At 36.3% G+C, this 23696-nt stretch overlaps 1 protein-coding gene across 1 annotated transcript; it reads right to left on the bottom strand.

Annotated features, from left to right (window-relative positions):
* Positions 1-18817: 18817 nt before the first annotated feature.
* LOC126022347 (olfactory receptor 8S1-like) lies at positions 18818-19735 on the bottom strand. The gene has a single exon (XM_049783232.1). The coding sequence runs from the start codon at positions 19733-19735 to the stop codon at positions 18818-18820; it is 918 nt and encodes a 305-aa protein (XP_049639189.1).
* Positions 19736-23696: the final 3961 nt, after the last annotated feature.

Below are 23696 nucleotides of genomic sequence, written 5' to 3'. Positions count from 1 at the left end.
GCCTGAAGTAATCTCTGAGCATCATTAGGTATGGCCCCCTCCCAAGACCAAAGTGATCCTTTATTGCACTGATTTTAGAAAACAAGCGTGATAACAATGGAACTTTAAGCCTTGTGTTAAAGATGATTCAAGGTTATGAAAAAAAAATACTGAAGCCAGATCAGTGAGAGTATTTGACAGAGAATAATATATTTTATGTTTTTGTCAGATTGTGCCTTGATCCTGCTTCACATATCTCAATATTAGATCACTCAAAGGAATTTTAGTGCAAGTAACTTAATTATTTAAATTTTATAATAGTGTAGTTGGTAGGGAGAATATTTAGGGAACTAAATAGTAAAAAACCAAAACTTGGATGTCCTCTCATATTTCTATCTGGGCTATTTTTTGATGGTGAATTCAGTTTCTCTGAGATAAAAATGCAAGCTCTATGCTCTAGGTTTAGTATGTATAGTAGAATGTTTGAATTTTGAGATAAAAATGTATAATATAGGGACCGGAGAGATAGCATGGAGGTAAGGCTTTGCAATCAGAAGGTCGGTGGTTTGAATCCCGGCATCCCGTATGGTCCCCTGAGCCTGCCAGAAGCGATTTCTGAGCATAGAGCCAGGAGGAACCCCTGAGCGTTGTCGGGTGTGACCCAAAAAACAAAAAAAAAAAAAAAAAGAAAGAAAGAAAGAAATGTATAATATAAATATAATTATTTTTCTTAGTATCTATTTTAGTTTCCTAATATTATTAGTCTAAATTATATTTTATACTTGTACATTGAATAAATTTGAGGAAGTTATAATGTATCTCATATTTGGAATAATTAATTTAGTTACATACGAAGGGTTGAAAGTAGAATTTTTGATCACTTTTAATTATAAGGACATCTCAAGAAGAAGAAAGATCTGTAGTATTTTAGAAGAGTAGACATAATTTTTCTTTGCGTAACATTTTACAATATGGCATATCTACAGATAACATTACGTGAGCAAAGGATCTTCATATACACCTAATTTGAAATGTATTTAGAATGAACTAAGGGGACTAACTCAGCCCGAACATATTTTTTAGAGAAAATTATTATAAGGATAAATTATAGAAGTGTTATCTCTTCTTATATTAGAGAATAGTGAGATCAAGAGCTTCTAATATAAGCTAAGCCTTTTAAAAAACAAGAAGTGAAGGAAGAAGAGAGCACCTCAAAGAGAAGATTAGAAGATAATATATTGGAGAATACAGTAGGACATTATAATGCAATTGACTTCTCTTGGTGAAGACAATTCTTAGGCTTTGATTTGAAGTTTGGAGAAATCAAATATCAGGTGGCGGTCATTAAAAGGAGGTGCACCACAGATTCCCAACTCTGGGAACAGACATATTTTTCTCTCTAGGAGGCTGGAGAAAATGGGAGAAAGGAAATGCATTAGCCTAGACACTAACAATGAATGCCAGCTACAAATAAAACGTTCTTTAGGGGCATATTTGCCTACTTACCCCATATGGCTTTGAAGAAAAGGCATAGAAAATACCTCCAAAAATTTGAGTTCTTCACAAGTAACTGTTATATTGGCTCTTTTCATATTGTGTCAAGCTTGATCTGAATCAGAGGTTGAGTATTTGATCACTAGTTCACAAAATTTCTCCTATGACTCTATATATACTCATGATAGCATTATTTGAACAAAAGAGTCATGCAGCCAACTGGAAAGGCATTTGTTTTTGGCTGAAATGCCAAGGGGATAATTATGTGTATCCTTAAAGTTTATAGTTTGAATCATAATTTTAGAGTTATTTGCTAAGAAGCTTGAAAATTTAAAAAGACATTTGGGACTTTCTCATGTGATCTTGGTAATATGTGAATTGCATGAGCTCATAGGTGAGTTTTTCTGATAGTCTACAGGGAACTGAAGGGTGTTAGGGTAGGAGAAGAGTATTTGGAGACTGCAAAAAGTTGAAGTTTTCTCTTAGAAATACAAAGGCCATATGAACTTTAAGAAAATTTCGTTGGTATCTGGATACATGGTTAATCTCCAGTTTTTCTTTTTTATATATATGTGAAATAGGCTTATTTATCCAATAGGATTTAACATTGATCAATATTGATATTGGTCAAATGTAGATATATATTATATACATATATTATTTGTATAATATCTTTATTATCCATAATATTTCATTATATAAAATAGGCTATTTAAAGTAGATATATAAGAAAACATTCATTTCAGTAGTTTTTCTGTAATCTTACTATCTTTTTTTCCCTTATAAATACAGCAGCTAGTGGGAGAGTAGTTATTCAGTGTTAATATCAACTCTTCTAACCTCAAACAGTAATTGGGAAAAATCACCTATGATTGGATAAAATGACACTTTATGAAATTTATATGATTTATATAAAATCAATAAGATTTTAAAATTTTACTGAGGTGACACTGGTTTATGAAAGTGTAAATACTTATATGTTATAGTGGTGGAAAATTACTATAACACAGTCATAAAATAGTCACTATCCATAGAACCTTTCCTTTCTGTATTCTCTGTTCCGAATTGGCAACCATAAAACATATATATTAAAACATAAAACATACATACATACATACATACATACATATCTACATAATATTTCCACTGGATACAAAAACTTTGTCATAGAAAAACTATAGTTTCGTGAAGTCCTATTGGTTTAATTTGATTCTGTAGCTATTATTATTGACATCATGTTGTTTAAGCCTCCTATAAAGTCTAGGTATTAGAGCATTCAGCCTATGTTTTCTGTTTTCTTCAGTGTACTTTAGAGATCCAGATCTGATCTCAGTGTCTTTGATTGAGTTTTGTGTAAGGTGTGAGGTATGAATCTGGCTTTAATTTCTTACATGTGATTATCCAATTCTACTAACTTCGTTTGTTGGAAAGGTTGTCTTTATTACATTTCATGTTCTCAACTCTTTTGTCAGAAATTACTTGACTGTATACTTTGGGATTGTCATTGGATATTATCCTCTGTCTGGCAAAAGAAACATGGGCTAACTCTAATAGATGGCTGTGTAAGAGAAAATATTTGCACTCAAAACATAAAATAAAAGTTGCTATCCAAGATGTACAAATAACTCACAAAGATTAAGACCCCAAAATATAAAATGCCTCTCAAAATTTAAAATCAACTTAGATATCTAACAATAGATCAGTGGACCATAGAGATATGGTACATATATGAAGTGGAATTCTACATACCTCTAAGAAATGATGTGATCCTGCACTTTGCTATAATATGAATCAAACTGGAAGATATTATTTTAATTGAACCTAGAAAAAGGGTAAATATAGGATGACATAACTCATATGTGGTATTTAGAATAACTGCATGAGGAAATACAGTGGTTTAAATGGGGGGTTGCTTAGAACACTCTTGGCCCCAAAGCATAAGGAGGAGAGGAAAATAAATTGAGTGGAGAGAAAAAAAATCAGATATTAAATAATGGGGCATAAGGGCCAAGGGCCAAAGGAATTCAATTATATTGGTGGTGTTAAGGAAGGACAGAATAAATATCCAAAGAATGGAATCAACAACACTGAAATCATGAGACCCAGACTTTGACACAACCAAATTTAAAAAAGGTGCTTGTTAGCAGGGCAGGCTGGGAAGAGAGGGAGATATGGGATGGATTCTGAGAACAATGGTGGAAGGAGATTGACAATGGAGGTGAGATTGGTGCTGAAACATTTTATTTCTTTTTCTTTTTTTCGCAATTTTTTTCAAAGACTCTTTTTTTTTAATTTAAATGACAGACATTTATTAGAATATTTAACGGCAAATCTTACACAGTGATATTTAAGGTACACGGTGACAATAAATGAGGGCCTTTCACCAGCAGTGTTGTCCTCCCTTCATCCCTGTTCCCAAGCATATATCCCTTATCTCCCTCCTTTATTCCCCAGAATGCTAGTGCATCTAAAAGCATATATGTTAACACTAATATACCCCCCCTTTTCTTTAGTTTCAGATAGTTTTACTAATGGTTTCTTAAAGGTTTGGAGTCAAAGGAGCATGTAAAAACAATGTTAGTGTGGCAATTATCATTTGCATGGGCCCACCAAAGTATGGGGGTCATGGAAAGGAAAAACTTTGGCCTAAGTACAAGGAGACCCTACCCCTGAAGTTTCCTGACATAAGACCATTTCTAGGCTCCAGGCAAACTAGTTTGTCCAATTCCAGCCATTTTCTATAGTACCCATACAGTTATTTTTTTCACAGTCTCTGTTGTTAATCTCACGTTTCTGTATTGAAGGTCCTGGAATCTGTACTTGAAGTCAGGATGGTGCAGAGCGGCGTCTAATTTCAACTCGCAATTAACGGGCAATGCAGAAAGCCCTGTTCAATACGCAGGTCATTGTTGTTGTTTAAGTCTTCTCAGTGTTAAGGGAAGACTATTTTGAGTAAATCAATGTCAGAGCAGCAGTAGGGTCTTCCCTGGTAGAGGATTGCTTCAAGGGGATGTCATAAACAACGTTGGATGTTTCATATATGGCGTCCCTGGTTTATGGGTGACTGGAAAATACCCAAACCTCTGAGGCCTGTGCCAGGTCATCATGTCAACGTTCAGGGTTTGTAAGGTTCCATTGCACCACAAGATTTGTGTGTTCCTATCTCTATTAGATAAGAACTTATTTGAACGTATAGTATTTTCTATTTTAATGCGCCCATGCAAACAAGGAATAATGTCACCTGGCATTATCAGCGCATAAGGGGGCCGCAAGAACAAGTCCAACAATCCCCGTGACCTGGTTCAAACATAAGAATTAAACTGAGGGACTCTTTCACCAAAATTCCTTATTGAACAGCTCACAGCAAGATTGGTGCCTATGAGGATGCTAGAACAAGTCCAACAATCCAATTGACTTGGTTCTTATATAAATGTTAAATGGAGGAACACTTCTACAAACTTCCTTATTTAACAAATAACAGAGGGAATGAAAGATAGAGAAGGACTCTTTCACCAAAATACCATATTGAGCAGTTCACAAAGAGGAAAAAAAAAATAAAAAGTGGGGAAAATATACGATCTAACTTAAGACAGTGGACTCAATTGCACCATTCATGGGAACTAATCAGAAACCTAGTATGGTAGTAACCACAGTTACACAATGAAAGAAGGAAGAGGCCAAGAGGCCACTGAGAGTAAACAAGTAGGAAAAGAGAACTGGCCTCTTCCCAGCCTGAGAGTCCATCCTCTCATTTTTATTTTGAAAATATATGGTACCCCCACCCGAACTGGTCTCTTCCGAAACTGAGAGTCAGTCCTCTCATTCTTATATTAAATATATGTGGTACTAGTGCCCCCACACAGTTTTTTAAATGGAGACCAAAGAGAAGGAAAAAAAATACCAGTGAATGTCACAACGTAATGTCCGACATACACCAGTGCTGCATCGGTCAGCCATCTACCCATGTGTCTCCCCCTTAGTGTGGGGAGAGAAAGGGGAAAAGACGGAGGACCACGATAGAGTCCACCTGGGCCGGCAACCAGGGAAGGCCTGGAGTAGGGAAATGCCATCTGGCATGGGGTGTCTCCTAACCCCATACCTGGGAAGAGCTGGCCTCCAGGATCAAGGCACCAGAAGCCAGCTATCTGTCCGGACCCTCCCTTTGCTCCTCCTCCCTAGTATAGAGGGGGGCGGGGAGCCTGGAGACCTCTAATGGAGTCCACCTGGAACCCACAGCAGGCCACCCGAGGTGGCACTCAGGCCAGGCCTAGAGTCCAGGGGGAAATAGGGAACCGCTGGAGGCCTGCCAAGCCTCCCAGCACCTCCCAAGCTAGGGAGCATGCCATCCGGCATGGGGTGTCCCCTAACCTCATACCTGAGAAGAGCTGGCCTCCAGGATCAAGGCACCTCCCTTTGCTCCTCCTCCCTAGTGTAGAGAAACATTTTCTTTCTAAAGCTCAACTATGAATAACTTTGTAAATATACACTAACAACTAGCATGACAATGTTAATGAATAAGAGAAGTAGAATGTCTGTCTCAAATATAGGCAAGGTTGGGGAGGAGAGAAGGGGGCATTGGTGGTGGGAGCGTTGCACTGGTGAAGGGGATGTTCTGTTTATGATGAAACCCACCTACAATCATGCTTATAATCATGGTGCTTAAAGATTTTATAAAAAAATAAATAAAAACATTAAAAATTAATGGTAGCAAATTTAATATGAATGATATATTAACTCATCATTGAATTTGAGTATAATCTCTTAGCCAGCTAAGAGTAAATATGCATTGCTTAATCTAGTAGAGAACAAACATAAGCACCATGAGTTAGTACCATACTCAAGGCCAAGGCTACATGCTGAGAACTTTGTCCTGTTTCTTTTGGGTGGAGGCACACCTGGTGATGCTCAGGAGTTACTCCTGGCTGTGTATTCAGAAATTGCTTCTGGTTTAGGGTACCATATGGGATCGAACTGTGGTCCATCCTAGGTTAGCAGACACCCTACCACTTATGCCACCACTCTGGCCTGTGTGTTTTTTTAAGCTCTCTTAATGCGTATAAAACTGGTTTTAAGGCTAATCATTCTCTCTCTCTCTCTCTCTCTCTCTCTCTCTCTCTCTCTCTCTCTCTCTCTCTCTCTCTCATTTTTTGGGTACAGTAACGCTCAGGGCTTACTCTTGGCTCTGCTCTCAGAAATTGCTTCTGGCACACTCAGGAGATGGCAGGGATCTAACAGGGTCCATCCCAGGTCAGCCACGTGAAAGGCAAACGCCCTACCTCTGTGCTATTGCCTCAGCCTCACATTCTCTAAGCTCCTGCTTGTCACTGAAACTATGTATGCTTCCCTAACATTAAATGATAATTTAGCTGGATAGAAAATTATTGGTGATGGATTTATTTCTTTGAGTATTTAGATGTTCCCCTCCATTATCTTCTGATAGTTTCATTTGAAAGACTGCTCTGAGTATGTTTTTTAATTACTATATAAGAAGATCATATATTACATAGTTGTTCCAAGTCTAATCCCACCACCAATGCAAAATTTCCTCATCATTGTCCTTGGATTCCCTCCCATTCCAAGTTTACCCTCTTGGCAGGCATGGAACAAAATATTTCATATGGCTTGTTTAGAGCTAAGTGGTTACAAAGTTATTATTTAAAAAGTACCACACAAAGGAAACTTGTGAATTAATGTATCTCACAATTAGTTAATTATTAATGACCACATTGTCAGAAATTTAAGTGATTTTCTGGTTTTTGATGCCTTTTTTCCTGAACATTAGGTGGTTTTGAATCCATATTGATATCTAAATTGGTTAGCTCTTACTCCAAGTTGAAAATTTTGGAGTTGTTGTGTAGCCTTTATGGCTGAGATTGCAGCTTTTGTGGAAGTGGTTGCAGTTCTCAGGGGTTCTGGAAGTCTAAGAAGGCAGGAGGAGCATGCCAGCATTCACTCCAAAAAAGTCCTCCAGATGTCAACCCAAATACCATCAGACCTAAAGCTTTGGTTGGTTTGGCATCTCTGCAAAGCTCAGTGGCTGAGTGGTGAAGCTAGACCATTGGTGAAGCAGCAGCTGTGGCCTGACTACAGGTACTTAACCAATCCTCTCCTCTGGAAATTGCCATTTTTCATCTGCCATTATAGCCATGGGTTTTAAGGCTTGTTTTATCTCTATTTCAAGCATAGACTGAATCTATAGAGCTGGTCACATAGAGACATTGAGACTGCATTTGTCTGATATGAGTCTTATAGGCTTTCCATTGAATATGAGTGAGTATTCTTTCTATTATTGCTATTATTAATTTTCTGTCTTTGAAAATTGTCACTTTGAATGCAATGTGTCTTGTAGATTTTTCTAGTCAAGTTTATTTTTACTGAAGCCTTCAGGCCTCTTGCATCAGGAGTATTATGCAGCTGTTAGAAAAAATAAAGTCATGTGCTTTGCTTATACATGGATGGGCATGAAGAGTAGTATTACAATGAGTGAAATGAGTCAGAGGGAGAGAAATAAACATAGAATAATTTCACTCATCGCTGTTATAAATAAAATAAAATACAGTGTGGGTAGGAGATTCAGAAACAATAGAGATGAAAATCAGGAGGACCTTTCCATGGTAGGTAACTTTTCTAAAGAGCAGAGAGTACAGTTAGAGAGACTATGTCTAATATGGAAAGGTCATTTATGGCACCCTATTTATTTGCAGTAGTACAAACCACAAAGCCACAAAAGAAAAGAGTGTGTGGAGAGAGTGAGCAAGTGAGTGAGAGAGAGAGAAGACAGGAGAAAAAAGAAAGAAGGAGAAGAGAGAGAAATAAAGAAAGAGAGAAGTAAAATGCCTGCCCAAGAGGCAGGCTGTGAGGATGGGTGGCAGGGAAGAGTGCATTAGGGATGGTGAGAGGGAAAATGTTGACATTGGTGGTGGGAAGGGTGTATTGGTGAAAGTGGTTATATAGTGTATGACTGTAACTCAATCACGAACAACTTTATCTGTGAAAAAAATCTATTATCAACAACCTTGTATCCTTGGTGTTTAAATTAAAAAATATACTGTGTGATACTTCAAAAAAGAAAAAAGGAAAAGTAACTCATCTATTCTTGATTGGAATGCTGTCTGGTCCAAATCTTATGGGGGAAAAAAGCATGGAGGTTTTCAGCAATCTGAGTTGAGTGACAAATGAAATTACAATTTAGCTTCTGGTATCTATCCCTAACACACAGAACATTTATATTTTTATGAGACTACATTATACATTTTATCTGTGAAACCATGTATTCTTCCTTCAAACCTGAAAGTGAGTTTTGCTGGGTACAGTATTCTAGGCGAAGCATTCATTTCATTGAGTTTTGTCACTATGTCCCACCACTGCTTTCTGGCCTTGAGTGTTTCTGGTGACAGATCTGCTGTAAATCTCAAGGATGCTCCCTTGAATGTAATTTCCCTTTTAGATCTTGCTGCTTTCAGAATTCTGTCTCTATCTGTGGGACTCATCATTGTGACTAGGATGTATCTTGGGGTATTATTTTCTGGGTTCTCTTTTGGTTGGTCCTCTTCGGGAATGCAGGATTTGATTGCATATATTCTTTAGCTCTGGAAGTTTCTCTTCCAGATGTTCTTGACCATTAATTCTTCCTGGAAATTTTCTTTGGGTCTCTAGGACTCCAATGATTCTTAAGTTGTTTCTGTTGAGCTTATCATAGACTTCTATTTTCATCTGTTCCCATTCTTTGACTAATTTTTCCATTGTCTGTTCATTTGCTTTACGTTTTTTTTTTCCAATCTCTCCTGCTGTATGGAGTTGTTATTTACCTCATCTTCCACAGCACCAATTCTATCTCAGTTTCTGTTACCCTGTTGGAGAGTTTATCCATTTTGTCATTCAATTCGTTTACTGAGTTTTTCAGGCCTGTTATTTGACCTGTTATTTCAGTTTGGAGTTTTGTGATTTCTGTCTTCATATTTTCTTGGTTCTTATTAGTGTTCTGTTCAACTTGATCCATGGTTTCTTTGAGTTCTTTGAGCATCTTCCATATTTCTTGTCTAAACTCCTTATCTGAGAGATTGATTAGTTGGTTGGCCATTTTCTGGTCATCAGAATTGTCATCTTCTTTCTCTATGTCTGATGCTGGTCTGTGTTGTTTCCCTATTGTCACACTTACATTGTGGGTTTTTCTACATGTTGTGGTGGTATTAATTGGCTAAATGATGTGCGCAGCCACACTCCTCTGGGTGGGTCGACTTGCCTCCAAGTAAGGGGGAGTCCTCCGTGGATGAAGCTTCACACAGGATCAAATCTTAGGCATGAGCATGCAGAGAGAATACAGTTCGGGGAAAATGCTGGGCTTCAGTGATCCAGCACAGTTCTTAGTGTGATTTTTTTCTTCTTGTTGCAGTGGCGTTCTTTCCTTAGAAAGAGTGTACAGCCGCGTAGCAAAGTGGAGCAGCCATGCTCTTCTGGAGCCTCTGGGAGAGTGAATTTTCTGGGCCCTTTTCGGCCCACTCCCAAGATGTTCAGGAGACAGGACTGGAGACAAACACACACAGGCAGCACTCACAGTTTCTCACAGTCGGGCCCCACTGGCAGGCGTAGATTCGTAGATTTTCCCAGCCTACATTATACATTTTATAAGAATATATTCACACTGTTATTTATTACAGCTTTAGTAGAATAGTTAAGATACGGAACTGGGGCCTGAGTGGTGGCACAAGCCTTGCCTATGCTAGCCTAGGACAGACCGTGGCTCAATCTCCCAGCATCCCAAGCCAGGAGCGATTTCTGAGCACATAGCCAGGAGTAACCCCTGAGCGTCACCGGTGTGGTCCAAAAACAACAACAACAACAATATGGGACTAACTTAGGGTTCCATTAACAGGTGGTGGATCATGAAGATGTGGTGTATATATACATAATGGAATACTTTGCAGCTGTAAGGAATGATGACATGATGCAATTCAATGTGGATGAATCTGAATGATAACAATACTAAGTGAATTAAGCCAGAAGAAGTGCAAACAGAATGATTTCACTTATAGGGGATATATAGAACAATGCGATAAAGAAATGAAATGTATTCAAGGGACGATATTTACATCACTATTAAGTCCAGGATAGGGACTAAAAAGCAGAGAATGAAAGAAAGCTAGTGTTGAAGTAAGAGAAAGATGGGAAGCAATGGGAGACAGGGATCAAGGATACTTGGGTACATTGGTAGCATAGCTATAATTAAAACCAGAAAGCTAACTATGCTCAAATTATGAGATTCAAACTTAAACAATTAAACTCAAAAATGTCCCTGCCAAGGTGTAAGATGGTGTGTAGAAGGAAATCTGGAGACAATGATGGAGGGAAGTTGACACTCGTGGTAGGATCAATGCTGGACCATTTCTTGCTTTATACTCAACTGTGAATAAGTTTGGAAATCACATTACTTTAATAAAATAAAATTAACTTCAAATACAGTAGGTTTGAGCAGCAGAAGAACAGCATTTTAGGAAAATGTAGAGAATTCTAAGATAAGATACGGAGGTAGGCAGGGAGAATGTGGGAAGGAAACTGGGGATATTGGCGGGAAATGCATACTTGTGAAGGATGGTGTACGTTATAAGACTAAAACCCAATCATGAACAACTTTGTAACCATAGTGTTTAAATAAAAGGAGGGAAAAAAACAGATGTGGATATAAAATAGCATCTGAAGGTGGAAAAAATTCTGAAATAAAATAAATAGCACTCTAGAAATTTCTGAACAGTGAAGATAATATAATAATTATATGGAACATCATCAAGAGAAGTATAATTTACATCAATGCTCCAGATGGAGAAGAAAAAGTTAAAAATATTGTTTGAAGAAGTACATACAGGAAGCTTCCCCCAAATTGGAAGGAGACAGATTTTCAGATCCAAAATCTCAGAGAAACAAGAAAAAGAAGTGAAAATATAGTACAGTGGTTAGGCACATGCAAGTAAGGTCTGACCCAAATTTGCTCTTTATATCCAGAACTGCTACAATGGGTGGTGAATTATTACCCAGAGCAATACCCAGGTCTATTAAAGCACTTCTTAAGATGTACCACAAAGATAAAAGTGAATACACACAAAGATACTTATAATCAGAACAAACCCTAAAATGAACAAAAATCTGTAAAGAGAAAACCAGTATCATATATTAAGAAACCCCAGCAAAGCTATCAGGTTTCTCAGAAAGTCTAGAGGTCAGAATAGCATGATACGTACAAATTACTGAATATAAGTGATGTCCAATGAGGAATACTCTCTTCATATACTTCATTAAGATTCCAAGGGGTGGAGCTAGAGTGCTAGCACAGTGGGGCGGGCATATAAATGCCTTGCATGCAGCCTACACAAGTTTGGTACCCAGTATCACATATGGTTTTGTGAGTTGGCCAGGAGTAATTTCTGAGCACAGAAACAGGAGTGCCAGTGGGTGTGTCAAAGTACAAAAAATGTATTTAAAGAAGTGATAAAATACACTTAAGTTGAACAACAGTTAAAGAACTTTATTTTTATTAATAATTTTTATTTTGACCAAAGTGGTTTACAAATCATTCACAGTAGTATTTTAGGTACATAGTGATATTAAATCAAGTACAGGATTATTTATATATCAGATCATTCATTTTTGTGGTATATTTGAGAAATTTCATCCCATTTATCTATTTTCTCTTACTTTTGCATGTAAGGTTTTTGGCTATGCAAACACTTGTTTTAAAATAATTATATCTTTCCGGCTTTTCTTTCACTGCCTCTAGATCTGAGGCAAGGTCAAATTGCCTTTTCCTACACTGGCATAGAAAAATTCACTTAGTTTTCTTCTAACACTTGCATGGCTTTGTTTTTCTTTTACTTAATTTCAAAGTTTTAAGATATCAATAGGTTTAGAGTTTATGCTTATGTATAGTGTCAACTCTAGATCTATTTGCTCATTTTCATTAAGGTAGCCAATTTCCCAATAATTTTGTCATCTTTTTCTCCTAGTTTATAATATCATCTCATTAGGATACCTAGATCACACTCATGCTTGATTGTGATGAAAATTGCATTAATTTATATGTAGATAGCTCATTTAAAAAGTAATTTTGGGGACTGGAGAGATAGCATAGAGTTAAGGCGTTTGCCTTCCATACATACAGAAGGACAGTGATTCGAAACCCAGCATCCCTTATGGTCCCTCGAGCCTGCCAGGAGCGATTTCTGAGCATAAAGCCAGGAATAACCCCTGAGCGCTGCCAGGTGTGACCCAAAAACCAAAAAAAAAAATGCTTTTGGATGAATCAATAGTTTTCTATGTCGAAGAAGTTTTTAATTGAAAAGGCATTCATAAGTCATTCAAGTAAACCTTCCATGGCTTCTCATTCTTATCAGTAGAAACAGAGTCAGTCAAGATTCTTTGTTCCTTAGGGTCTCAAGCTTTTTGTTTTGCGTCTTTCCTTCAGTGTATTCAACTGAATTTCCTCCTTTTTCTTTCTGTAATGTTATTTCAAGTTCTAGACTCTCATATATGCTGTTCCATAGACCTAGAATGCCAACCATGACTTCTCTCCAAGTGATTTATATTCAGATTTCTTTTTTTTTTTTTTTAAGGATTCAAATTTCATGTGACTTCCTCTAGGAAGCCTTCCTTGGCCTTTTCATCTGAACCATAACCTTCTCTCTGGGAGTCTTGCACTACCTAGGCTTAACACAGTCTTGGCCTCATTGCAACAGCTGATAATCGTGAGTTTATTTTTCTCTCCCTCAAGGAGTATAAATCCATTGAGTCCAAGGACTGTATCTTAATCTTGTTCTTTGTATTTTTGCATACAGTGCACCTAGATTGGCTTTTTTTCTTTTCTTTTCTTTTTTATAATATATTTAAGCACCATGATCACACACATGTTTGTAGTTGAGTTTCAGTTATAAAAAGGAACATCCTCTTCATCAGTACTGCCTTCCCACCACCAATGCTCCCCATCTCCCTCCTCCCCCATTTTCTGCCTATATTAGAGACAGGCATTCTATTTCTTTCACTCACTATCATTGTCATGATACCACAGAAATTAATGATCTGATATATAAATAATTGACAAAATGGGAGTGCCTGGGACTAAGGGAAGGGTGGAATGCAATGTCATTGCTTGATAGTGATGCTTGTACTTCATTGTGAATGTTCTTATACTCACTGAATTGCACAAAAACGGATAAAATCGCAAATGATGTGCCTTTTCACTTTGGGGCCACATCTACAGCAATGCTCAAGGCTTACTCCTGTCTCTGTACTCAGGAGTCACTCCTGACAATGCTGAGGAACCCTAGGGGATTCTGGGGAATCAAACCCAAGTTGTCTGTGTGTAAAGCAAGTTCTCTGTCACTGTACTATCTATCCAGTCCAAAGTGTTATGCTTTAAATACATATATAAGTGCTCACCAGCATAAGTTGTTTTTAATATTAAAAAGTGGAAAGACAAAAGATGGAACCTCGATGGGAAAAATAAAAGAAAATACAAGCAGACAATTCACCTGAAGGTTATAAAAATGGTCATTAAATATAATAAAATGTTTGAATGCATTCATAATTAGATAAATACAAACTAACAATGAAGATTATATCTCTCAATTTCAGATTAATAAAACTAGAAAGTATGGTAACAAGGTATGTTGATTGTGAGGAAGCAGGCATGGGTAAAAATGAAAATGGGTACAACACTTCTGGCTTAAATTACTAATATGCAGGTTATCTTTTGACCCAGTCACTTCTGGGTTATACATCCAAAAATACAAAGATAGAAATGCACCATTATTTACTGTTAACTCATTTGTAATTGCAAAATATTGGAGTTAACTCAAATATTGATGTATGGAAGAATAATTGAATAAGCAAAGTTGAATAAAAGAAGAAATATTGCAGGGACTTCTATAAAAGGAAAAGAAATACCATTTGGAAGAAAGAAAAAAATCCTAAAAAATGTAAGATGAGGGACAGAAATATAGAAGCCTTAGAAATCACTATATACACAATATATAATTTTATATATAGTAATATGTATTATATAAATATGGGCCAGAGAGATCATACAGGAACTGGGCACTTGTTTTGTATATGGCCAACCTTAGATAGATTTTCAGCATCATATATATTCAATCTATGAGGAAGACTTAACACCTGGTCACATATAAGCACCAAATAAAAGGGCTTCAATGTACACAAATAATAGGTCTAGAGAGAAAGAAACAACGACTTTCACATACCAGTCTCAGTAAAGGAAAGATGAAACCAAACAAAAAAATTGTTTTTTGAATCATTAAATAAGGAATGGATGAGCTAGAATTAATAGATATGCTCAGGGTTCGCCATCTCCAGCCCAAAGCTGATTAACAGTATCATCTAGTACATGTGGAAAATTATTTAGAATAAATAAGTGGAAATAAAAAGTGTGAATATGCAGCAGAAAGCTGGCAATCTCAGGAGGAAAGGGTGGGCCAAGCCTCCTCACTGCTGAACCATCCCTGCTGCCTTCATCACCCAGAATCAGCATTTTGTTGATGACCCTGCTTCTTTACTATGGTCAGAGAGCACTCTTTTTGGGATCAGCAGACCACTGGGGATGTCAGATATTGAACATAGGTTAACCATGTGCAAATCAAGTGCTTATACCATTGTATTATTGAATTGGTTCCTGAACTGTATTTAATAGGTGAATTTTGTGATGTGTGAAACATATTCTCAATAAAGATCTTAAAAGTTAATAAACCTGATGAATGCAACAGAACTATAATGTATTTATAAATATAAACCATATATTCCTAAATTAAATATTTTATGACATTCAGTTTTTAAAATATTCATTTTATTAAAGCATTGTGATTTGCAAAGTTATTCATATTGGGTTTAGCATCAATCCCACAATCAATGTCTTCTTCCCTTCACCAAATTTCCAAGAATAAGAAAATTCTTTGACACCAAAAACAGTGATATACTGGTCTTTACTAGATACAGAAAAAAATGAAAGATTTAAGTCACTATTAGCAAAATATTGATAGAAGAGAGCTACATACTAAGGTGAATATATGAATCAAAACAGAGTAAGCATAATCTTTAATGCTAACATTAGAAACATTTGTACTGATTTTAACAAGAAGCTATTTTTACTAGAAGTCATGGACAATGAATTGATGTTTTAATAATGAATGTAAAATTGCACACAAGAGAAAAATGTTTCCTTATTTTAGATAAATAAGTAGAATATGAATTAGATGTAATAATCTATAAAAACATTATTTGTAGTGGGAAGATAGTTGAAATTGTTGAAAAAATATTTGATAAAAAATACCACAGTATTTCTATAACTTAACTAAATTGTACATATAATTGGAATTTTAATTCACAGTACAAACAAAAAGTAATACAACCATTGCAAAAAAATAATATAACAAAATTTGAATGTGGCCCTCATCAAAATAAATTTTAACAATGGCATTAGTAGGTCAGCCTTGGCAAATGAAACTTTTTTCCGTAAACAAAGATGCCACATTTCTTCCATGCAAAGCAAACTGTTTCAACAAATGCAATGTTTTAAAACATTTCAACAAACATCACAATGCTAGTCTTGGTTATACCGTGAGCTTATGATTCGAGACTAGAAAAGAACACCCATATTCATATTGTAGTGTTTTCTCTGGTATAATAATTACTTCTCACTGCTTTGGTACTGTTGAGTCCTGGCTGCAAACTATCCTAGATCTATTCTGACTTTCATTGCTCGTAACTTACACTTTCAAAATACAGCTATTGCATCAAAGATTGTTGAAAGAATGAATGTTCTTGAAAAAGCAGTGAAGATGTTACACAATATCATTTTCTTTGACTATATGAATAGTTAGTATGAAGCGAATAAAATATTATGTTTGACATAAAAACTAAAAGACAATTTCAGAAGGAATACATTTTTGGCTAAGATCATTCTTATCATATGCCACTCGAAAATATCTTTTTCTATAATGCTCTAGATATAATTTATGTGATAGGGCACTTTTCTAAAATTCTGCTTTCTTTTTAACTATATATTTAAAAGATATTATTTTATATTATTGTTTATTTGGGGCTACAACCTCACAGCTTTTCAAATTAGATGTTCCACCACCATAGCTTCCACTTAGGACTAATATTATTCCACCAGAGTTTATAAAATCCCTTCACCACCTTAATATCTCATTTCCCTTTCCCTCTTTCCTCTATGGTAAAATGAGTTTCATAGTCTGAATCCAAAGTTTTCATTTTACTTAGTTTTGATTTTGTCTATTTGCTTTCCGCATTTCTTTGTGCTCTATAAATGAGTGAGATCATCTAGCCGTACTCCTTCTCTTTCACTTCCCATGACCCTTTCCAGTTTCATCCATTTTATTGCAAAATAAAAATTTCTTTCTTTCTCCATTCCCTACCCTTTGTTGTTATTGTCATGATAAAGGAAGTCGGATATATTGCTTGCAGTGTTCACGTATTTAGTTGTTATGCTCTCCAGAGGTTGAAAATATGGTTTTAGTATTATCAGAAGTCTCACACTTCAGTTATAACTTGCACATGATATAGTTGTGATAGTCAAGGGAGAATGTAGTGCTCACTGGGGTTCATACTCCTGGTCGCAGTGCTCTTCCATCTCTTGCACACATAGCTAGCTGGCTGTGTGCTGGAGATGTCACATCATTGTGATGCCACGGTTTGTAGATTGCAGAATGGGACATGCTCAGGACGTGGGGTTGGAGGGTTGAACTGATGATCTCCCACTCGCAAGGCAGGTGATCTTAGTCACTGAGTCTTCTGCCATAGGCCAAGAATTAATTTTTAAAAACAGTTTTCCAGAGGACCTTTCTAGAACTTTCTGTTAATTAACCAGTGTTCCTTCATTTCTGCAAAATTGTTAGAGATATATGACAGAGATATGTGTCTGGCATAGGGTTTGAGCTGAAAAATCATCTCTTGAAACAGGGCACTATCATTGCTGGATAGAAACATTTGGCCAATAGATAAATAGTTTGAAACACGAGCAAAAGGCATGTTATGTGTAGTGTTTATTGGACATGCCTTAATTCAAATACATATTCCTACATCCTTTAGTTACAAATGAAAAATCTAATTCTGACTTAAATGAAATAAGATAAAACAACAACAGTAAGAAAGCACTATAAAGGTATGAGATTTTATCTCTAAAACGAGTCTCAAACTGCTACATCCATTTTTATTTATTTATTTGTTTTGGGTTTGGGATCACACCATCTGTACTCTAGATTTACTCCTGGTTCTGTGCTTGGGGTCACTCCTGAAAATGCTTGGGGGTTCATAGGGGATGCTGGGTATTGGATCTCAATAGGTCATGTGCAAGGCAAGCTCTTACGGCTATTTAATTTTTAAAAACCACATCAATTTTCAATTTCAATTTATCACAAGGATATGGTTGATTTTGTGAAAATACTTTAATATATAAATAAGCAGAAATTAAATGTCATGGTAGGTTATAAATAGTAATGCAACAGTGAATTCATGTACTGGGTAGTTGGGAAAGAACTTCAACGTGTCAAAGCAGTGAACAAAGCAACCTCAGGGTAAGACCAATTGGTTCCAAATGCTATCACCACCATGTCATTCTCTGACAGTTTTTCTTCTCTGCAACACGGATATCTAAATTAATTACCCAAACCTTTCTTGCAGTATTTAAATGGTGCGATTATATGCAAAAGACTTAGCATAGCACCTGAGATATTATGAATAATCATGTGCTTTATTATGATTTATGTTTATAAATCTGACTTGAAAGGACAGAACCTAGGATAACTCCAGAAGTCTTACCAGAGAGGCCTTTGAATGGCTGCCAGAGTGTTAAAATTAGAGTAGACCCTCTGGATCTCTCCTTGGGATTAAAATTCTAAATGAGAGTTAGTGGTTTGGCATTGACTCTGCTCATTCTCACATGAACTTCTTTGCCAAGATGAATAAATATGGGAGTGAGGAGGATTTGGAAAGACTGATGAAATTTTTTTTCTGGGATGATATTGAACAAATGAGATTTAGTTGCAGAAAGATCAGCAAAAATAGAGCCAGCAATAGCAATGTCTAACATACTATATATAACGCATTACACGTTTTAATTAGAAAAATTTCTAGGTAAGAGAACTACCTATCAACTTTCTGTGACCATGGCTGAAATGGTATCATTGCAAGAAAATATATCCTCCTTCAATAATTTAAGAGAAGAGCTTGTATAAAGTCAGATATCTTGTAGAATCTTACATCATAAATTCGCTTTGATATGCAGATAGTGCCTATTGCAGTTCTACCTAGTTTTCAGAGATGAATGTCAGAAAGATTTTTTTAGCAATCTTCTCACTGCTGCCTTGACCTCCTTGTTCTTCAGACTATAAATGAGAGGATTCAACATGGGTGTCACCACACTGTACTGCAAGGAGAAAATTAACTCCTGAGTAGACCCTGAATTTGGCATAAGGTAACGGAGTAATCCTGAACCATAAAAGAATATCACTGCGGTGAGGTGGGAAGAGCAGGTAGAGAAGGCTTTGCTCCTGCCTGTGGTGGAGCTGATGCTGAGGATGGTGAGCAAAATACGAACATAGGAGAAAAATATCAGGAGGAAGTTTCCAAAGAAATGCAGAATGCTGGAACATAGCAGAGCAGTAAAACTTGTTGACACATCAGAACAAGACAAAGGATAGAGAGAGGGCAACTCACAGCTGAAGTGGTGGATGTTTTGACCATCACAGAAGTCTAAATCAAGAGCTACAAGAATGTTGATGAAAGCATCCAGAAAAGCCAAGCTCCAGGAACCCCATACCAGTCCCATACACAACTGTCTGCTCATCTTCTGGCCATAAAGCAAAGGAGAACTGATGGCAACATAGCGGTCATAGGCCATGACCGCAAGGAGGCAGGACTCAGTGCCTCCAGTGGCAAAAATGAAAAAGACTTGAGCCATGCAGCCCTCCACTGAGATGGATTTCTGTTTGGACATGAGGTTCTCTAAAAGTTTGGGCACCGTGACAGAGGAGTGACAAAGATCCAAAAAGGACAATTGTCCCAGGAAAAAGTACATTGGGATATGCAGGTGGGTGTCAATTTTGATCACTAGTAGTAGCATAAGATTCCCCAGTAGGGTCAGAAGATAAATGATAAGAAATAGAATAAAAAGCAGAGCCTGGATCTGGGGGTCAGCAGTTAACCCCAGGAGGAAGAACTGAGAGACAACACTGTGGTTTTTCATTGCTTTTAGTATTTTTCTTATTATCACCTGAAATAAAGGAGCTGAAGCTTCTTTCTTATTTCTAGCAAGTATTTGAGTGGTTCTGTCTCTTATCCACTCACAAAATTTTATCTCTTCAAAAATTTTTGTTTGAAGTGAGAAATTTCCTTAAAATCTGCATTATTTTCTTCAGGATTGCAGCCATAGATCAATTCTTCTCCACCTTTGTTGTTTTCTCCTTAATGATTTAAGAATTTGTTTTTTGTTGGAATTGGTTTGTTGTTGGAATTTCTAGAGGATGTTTGAAAATTTTAACAACAAATCAGTAGAGAGGGAGAAATTACAGGAGAAATAAGGAAACAATTGTAGAAATGTTCAAGTAGCAGTTGACTTTCAGAGCAGAAGCAGAACTTGCCTCTAGAGGGGATCAGTTTATTCCATCCATTCCATTCATAAAATCAGTAGATTTATATGGCAAAGAAGAAATTCCCATAACTTATGCATTTTTCAATAAATGTTGAAATGGAGTCAATAGAAAAGTGAATACAGGTAGTAGCTAAGAATTTTAGGGTGAGAAGAAAGGGGATTAATTAGATATAAAGCATCACAGAGATATTCCACTTATTATATAGTCAATCGTAAGAATTTGATGACTGGTATGAGTGTATACTTTGCCTATAATTACAATCTTAATGCTCATTTTGTGTTATTTTTTCAGACTCAACTCTTGTCTGTCCTTGCGGCATTTTAAAACATTACTATTTATCAGTTTTCCAAACCTGGCCTACATTTTAGCTACTCTAAACTGAAACCCAGATTACAATTACAGACTGAGAATAACACAACTAAAAGAGGAAGCCTCTGGGGTCGGAGAGATAGCATGGAGGCAAGGCGTTTGCCTTTCATGCAGAAAGATGGTGGTTCGAATCCCGCAGGAGTAACCCCTGAGCACTGCCGGGTGTGACCCAAAAAAAAACCCCAAAACAAAAACAAACAAACAAACAAAAAGCGGAAGCCTCAGTTTTCTCTTGCCAGCAGTTCCATCTGTCCCTATTGGCCTAACACTCGCCCCATCCTCAAGGGACTGCTAATGCTGTAAACATTCTAATTGGACCATAGAATTCTGTCTCATTAAGGAGGTTAAGAAAATGGACAATGCCTATGGCAAATGGTCAAACCCAAAAGATTCAGACCAGCCAGACCACTTATAGGATCCTTGCATTCTTTGTAAAATTCTTATCAATTGGTAGGAATGAAAAGAGCCTGTTAAAACCTAGATGAAGACTCAGTTTTCTTATAATCTGCTCCCCTAAAACAATCAATACTAATTTATTCCTCTCATTTGAGGAATTGCTTTTCCTTCTTTATGTCCCAATAAGCTTTTCTACATTCTGAGTCTGAGCATCAGTATTTCTCAATCTTTTCATTTTTGAAAAGATTAAAGAACCTGGGAACCAAACATGGATGACCACAGAGACCCTTAGTCACTGCTCTTGCATCACCACCACTGACTTGACTATCTTAACTCTTTTTAAAGCTTATTTAAAGCTTTTGTTCATAGAATAAGACCAACGCTACACAAATTCTCAAAAGACTTGAGTTTTTGCTCATTATTTGCCCAATCACCCAATAACTATTTTCCAAAATCAGTGATCCAGAAGACAAGTTTGAATGTTAGTGTGAGAATTTGGTATTCAGGTGGACTTCGAAAATTTTTGTTGAATATAGATCTCTTCTTTATTTTTAAGAGAAAAATTAAGACTTAAATTTTGTATATTTATTTTAAGTGACCTAAATTCTTATAGACATGGGAGAGATAATATAAAATATACATACTTTATATAAGATATAATAGAACATATATATCACTTATAATATAATGTAAATATAAAAATAATGTCTTATAGACATTATTTAGCCTTTTTACTCACAGCTTTTGCTCCAATGATCTGAACTCATCCTGAGACTGTTATATCATTGGCAGAAGAAACTGGCAAGACAAAAATAAAACTGGCATAAATCATAGAGAACAACCCATGATAAATTAGGATGACAGCAAAAAAGAAAGGCTCCCCTCCTATAGGGAAATGTTCCCATAATATTCATCTTAAGGTCAGGATAGTCCCATAAGTGAAATAAGTATAGTTTACTGTGAAGAAAGCAAATCCCCCAGGCAAGAGGAAAATAAGAGAGACCATACTTCAATACTATACTTGGGAACGACATATTGACCATAGCTAAGTATCCCAGTCCTTACTCTTAATGTACCTACTGACTGTTCTTCATATAACTGTTAATGGAAACAATGGCTCACTCTTCATCATATGTCTGATAATAGAAACAATGGCTCACCATGGAGCCAGGGTGGGGAACAGAAATTTTGGTCAATATGGCTTTAGGATGGTAAATTGCTGCACCCTTCTATTTAATTCCTTTACAAATAGATGCCACTGAGTTGAATAAGACATTTTATAAACTTTGGAGATTTTTCTTTGAAATGAAGAATCAGAAGAGTTTCTAAGTCTAGAAACTAATCTGAGGAAGCCACTCCTTTGTAGTTTTGGTTATTATGACAATTAGGTGGAGTTAGTTTATTGATTATATAATTCCCAAGGAAAGATTCCTAAGAGAAGCTAATTCTAGAGGCACTTAACATTCTGATTGAATGAAGAAATTGCACAAAATGTGTTATTTTAAAATAAAAATAAATGTATGGATAAGTGAATACACAGGCAAATAAGTAAGACTCCAGTAGAATAATCTAGGTTCTTGCTTTCTATAAAAATAGATCTCTTTGGAGAGCAAGTCAACTTTTAGGCACCTGAACTTTCATGAGATAATATAAAAAAAGGCACTGGAGAAAAATTGTATTAGGTAGAGCAGTTTGTCTTAATGCAGTCACTCGATCTATTCTGAATCGCACCATACATCAGAGTAAATAATCAAGTAATTAAAAGTATAACTAACTAAAATTACTTTCTGAGTCCTTTCTGTTGGCTGCCTAAAGGGGGTATTGTTGAATCTGGAGACCCCAAATCTATTATTGATGTCTGGATCTTCCACTTACAGATAGTCTCAGGCATTAACATCTCAAAGCTTCTAGTTTTCTGAAATCATATTCATTTCCAACATCAGAGACAATAAATGTAGTAACAAAAAGAAAAAAATCATCTTAGTTGCCAAACATGTAGAATAAAAGCTAAAATTAATTACCTTGGAAAGTTCTGAGGCATTAATTTTAACAAATTACAATTGACATGCTGAAGCAGCATTCCATTGTCTCTTCTTTGACCCTAAACTAAGTTTTTAATTTTCCCAAAAGTAACATGAGAAACGATTTTGAAGACCTGATTAAAAATATTTCTAGCACCAGAGTAAAAGCAGTTGACAGAGAGCATGAGAGAGAAGAGAGAGGGGGAGGGAGGAAAAGGGCAGAGGTTGTGTGTGTGAGGGAGAAAGAGAGACAGACAGACAGGCAGACAGAGACAGACAAGGAAGTAAGATGATAGTGCTGAGAATAAAGATACCTAATGAAATAATGAAGAACAAGAACGGTTGCACATTGAGGGGAAATGGCCCTACATTGAGGGTACCGGCACAGACAAAGTAATTAGAATCAAAAGAAAACATTATCATGCTTTATCTTTTTCTGGAGAATACATTTCCTAAGTTGATGAATCTTGCCTCTGAGTGCAGAAGCCACTCACGAGAGAGAAAATGTATCACCGCTGCCCATTCTTTCAAGGCAATTTTGTTTTTGTTTTCTACTCAAGAGTTTTTTCTGCATAAAGAAAAGCTAATAAATTCAGTCCTCAAAGGCCTTGCAAGTAAAAGCTTCAGAAAGTTTTTCTGAACTTTGATAGCATTTTTGCTATTTACCATTTGTAGTTTTTATAAAACAATAAAGAATAAGAAATCAGGATAATTTCAAATTCTAACAACAATGCAACTTCTTTCAAATTTCCCTAACATAATTCACAAT

The sequence above is a fragment of the Suncus etruscus genome, chromosome 11, assembly GCF_024139225.1.
Source record: "Suncus etruscus isolate mSunEtr1 chromosome 11, mSunEtr1.pri.cur, whole genome shotgun sequence".
Lineage (NCBI taxonomy): Eukaryota > Metazoa > Chordata > Mammalia > Eulipotyphla > Soricidae > Suncus > Suncus etruscus.
This window is presented reverse-complemented; position numbering and strand designations above follow the sequence as displayed.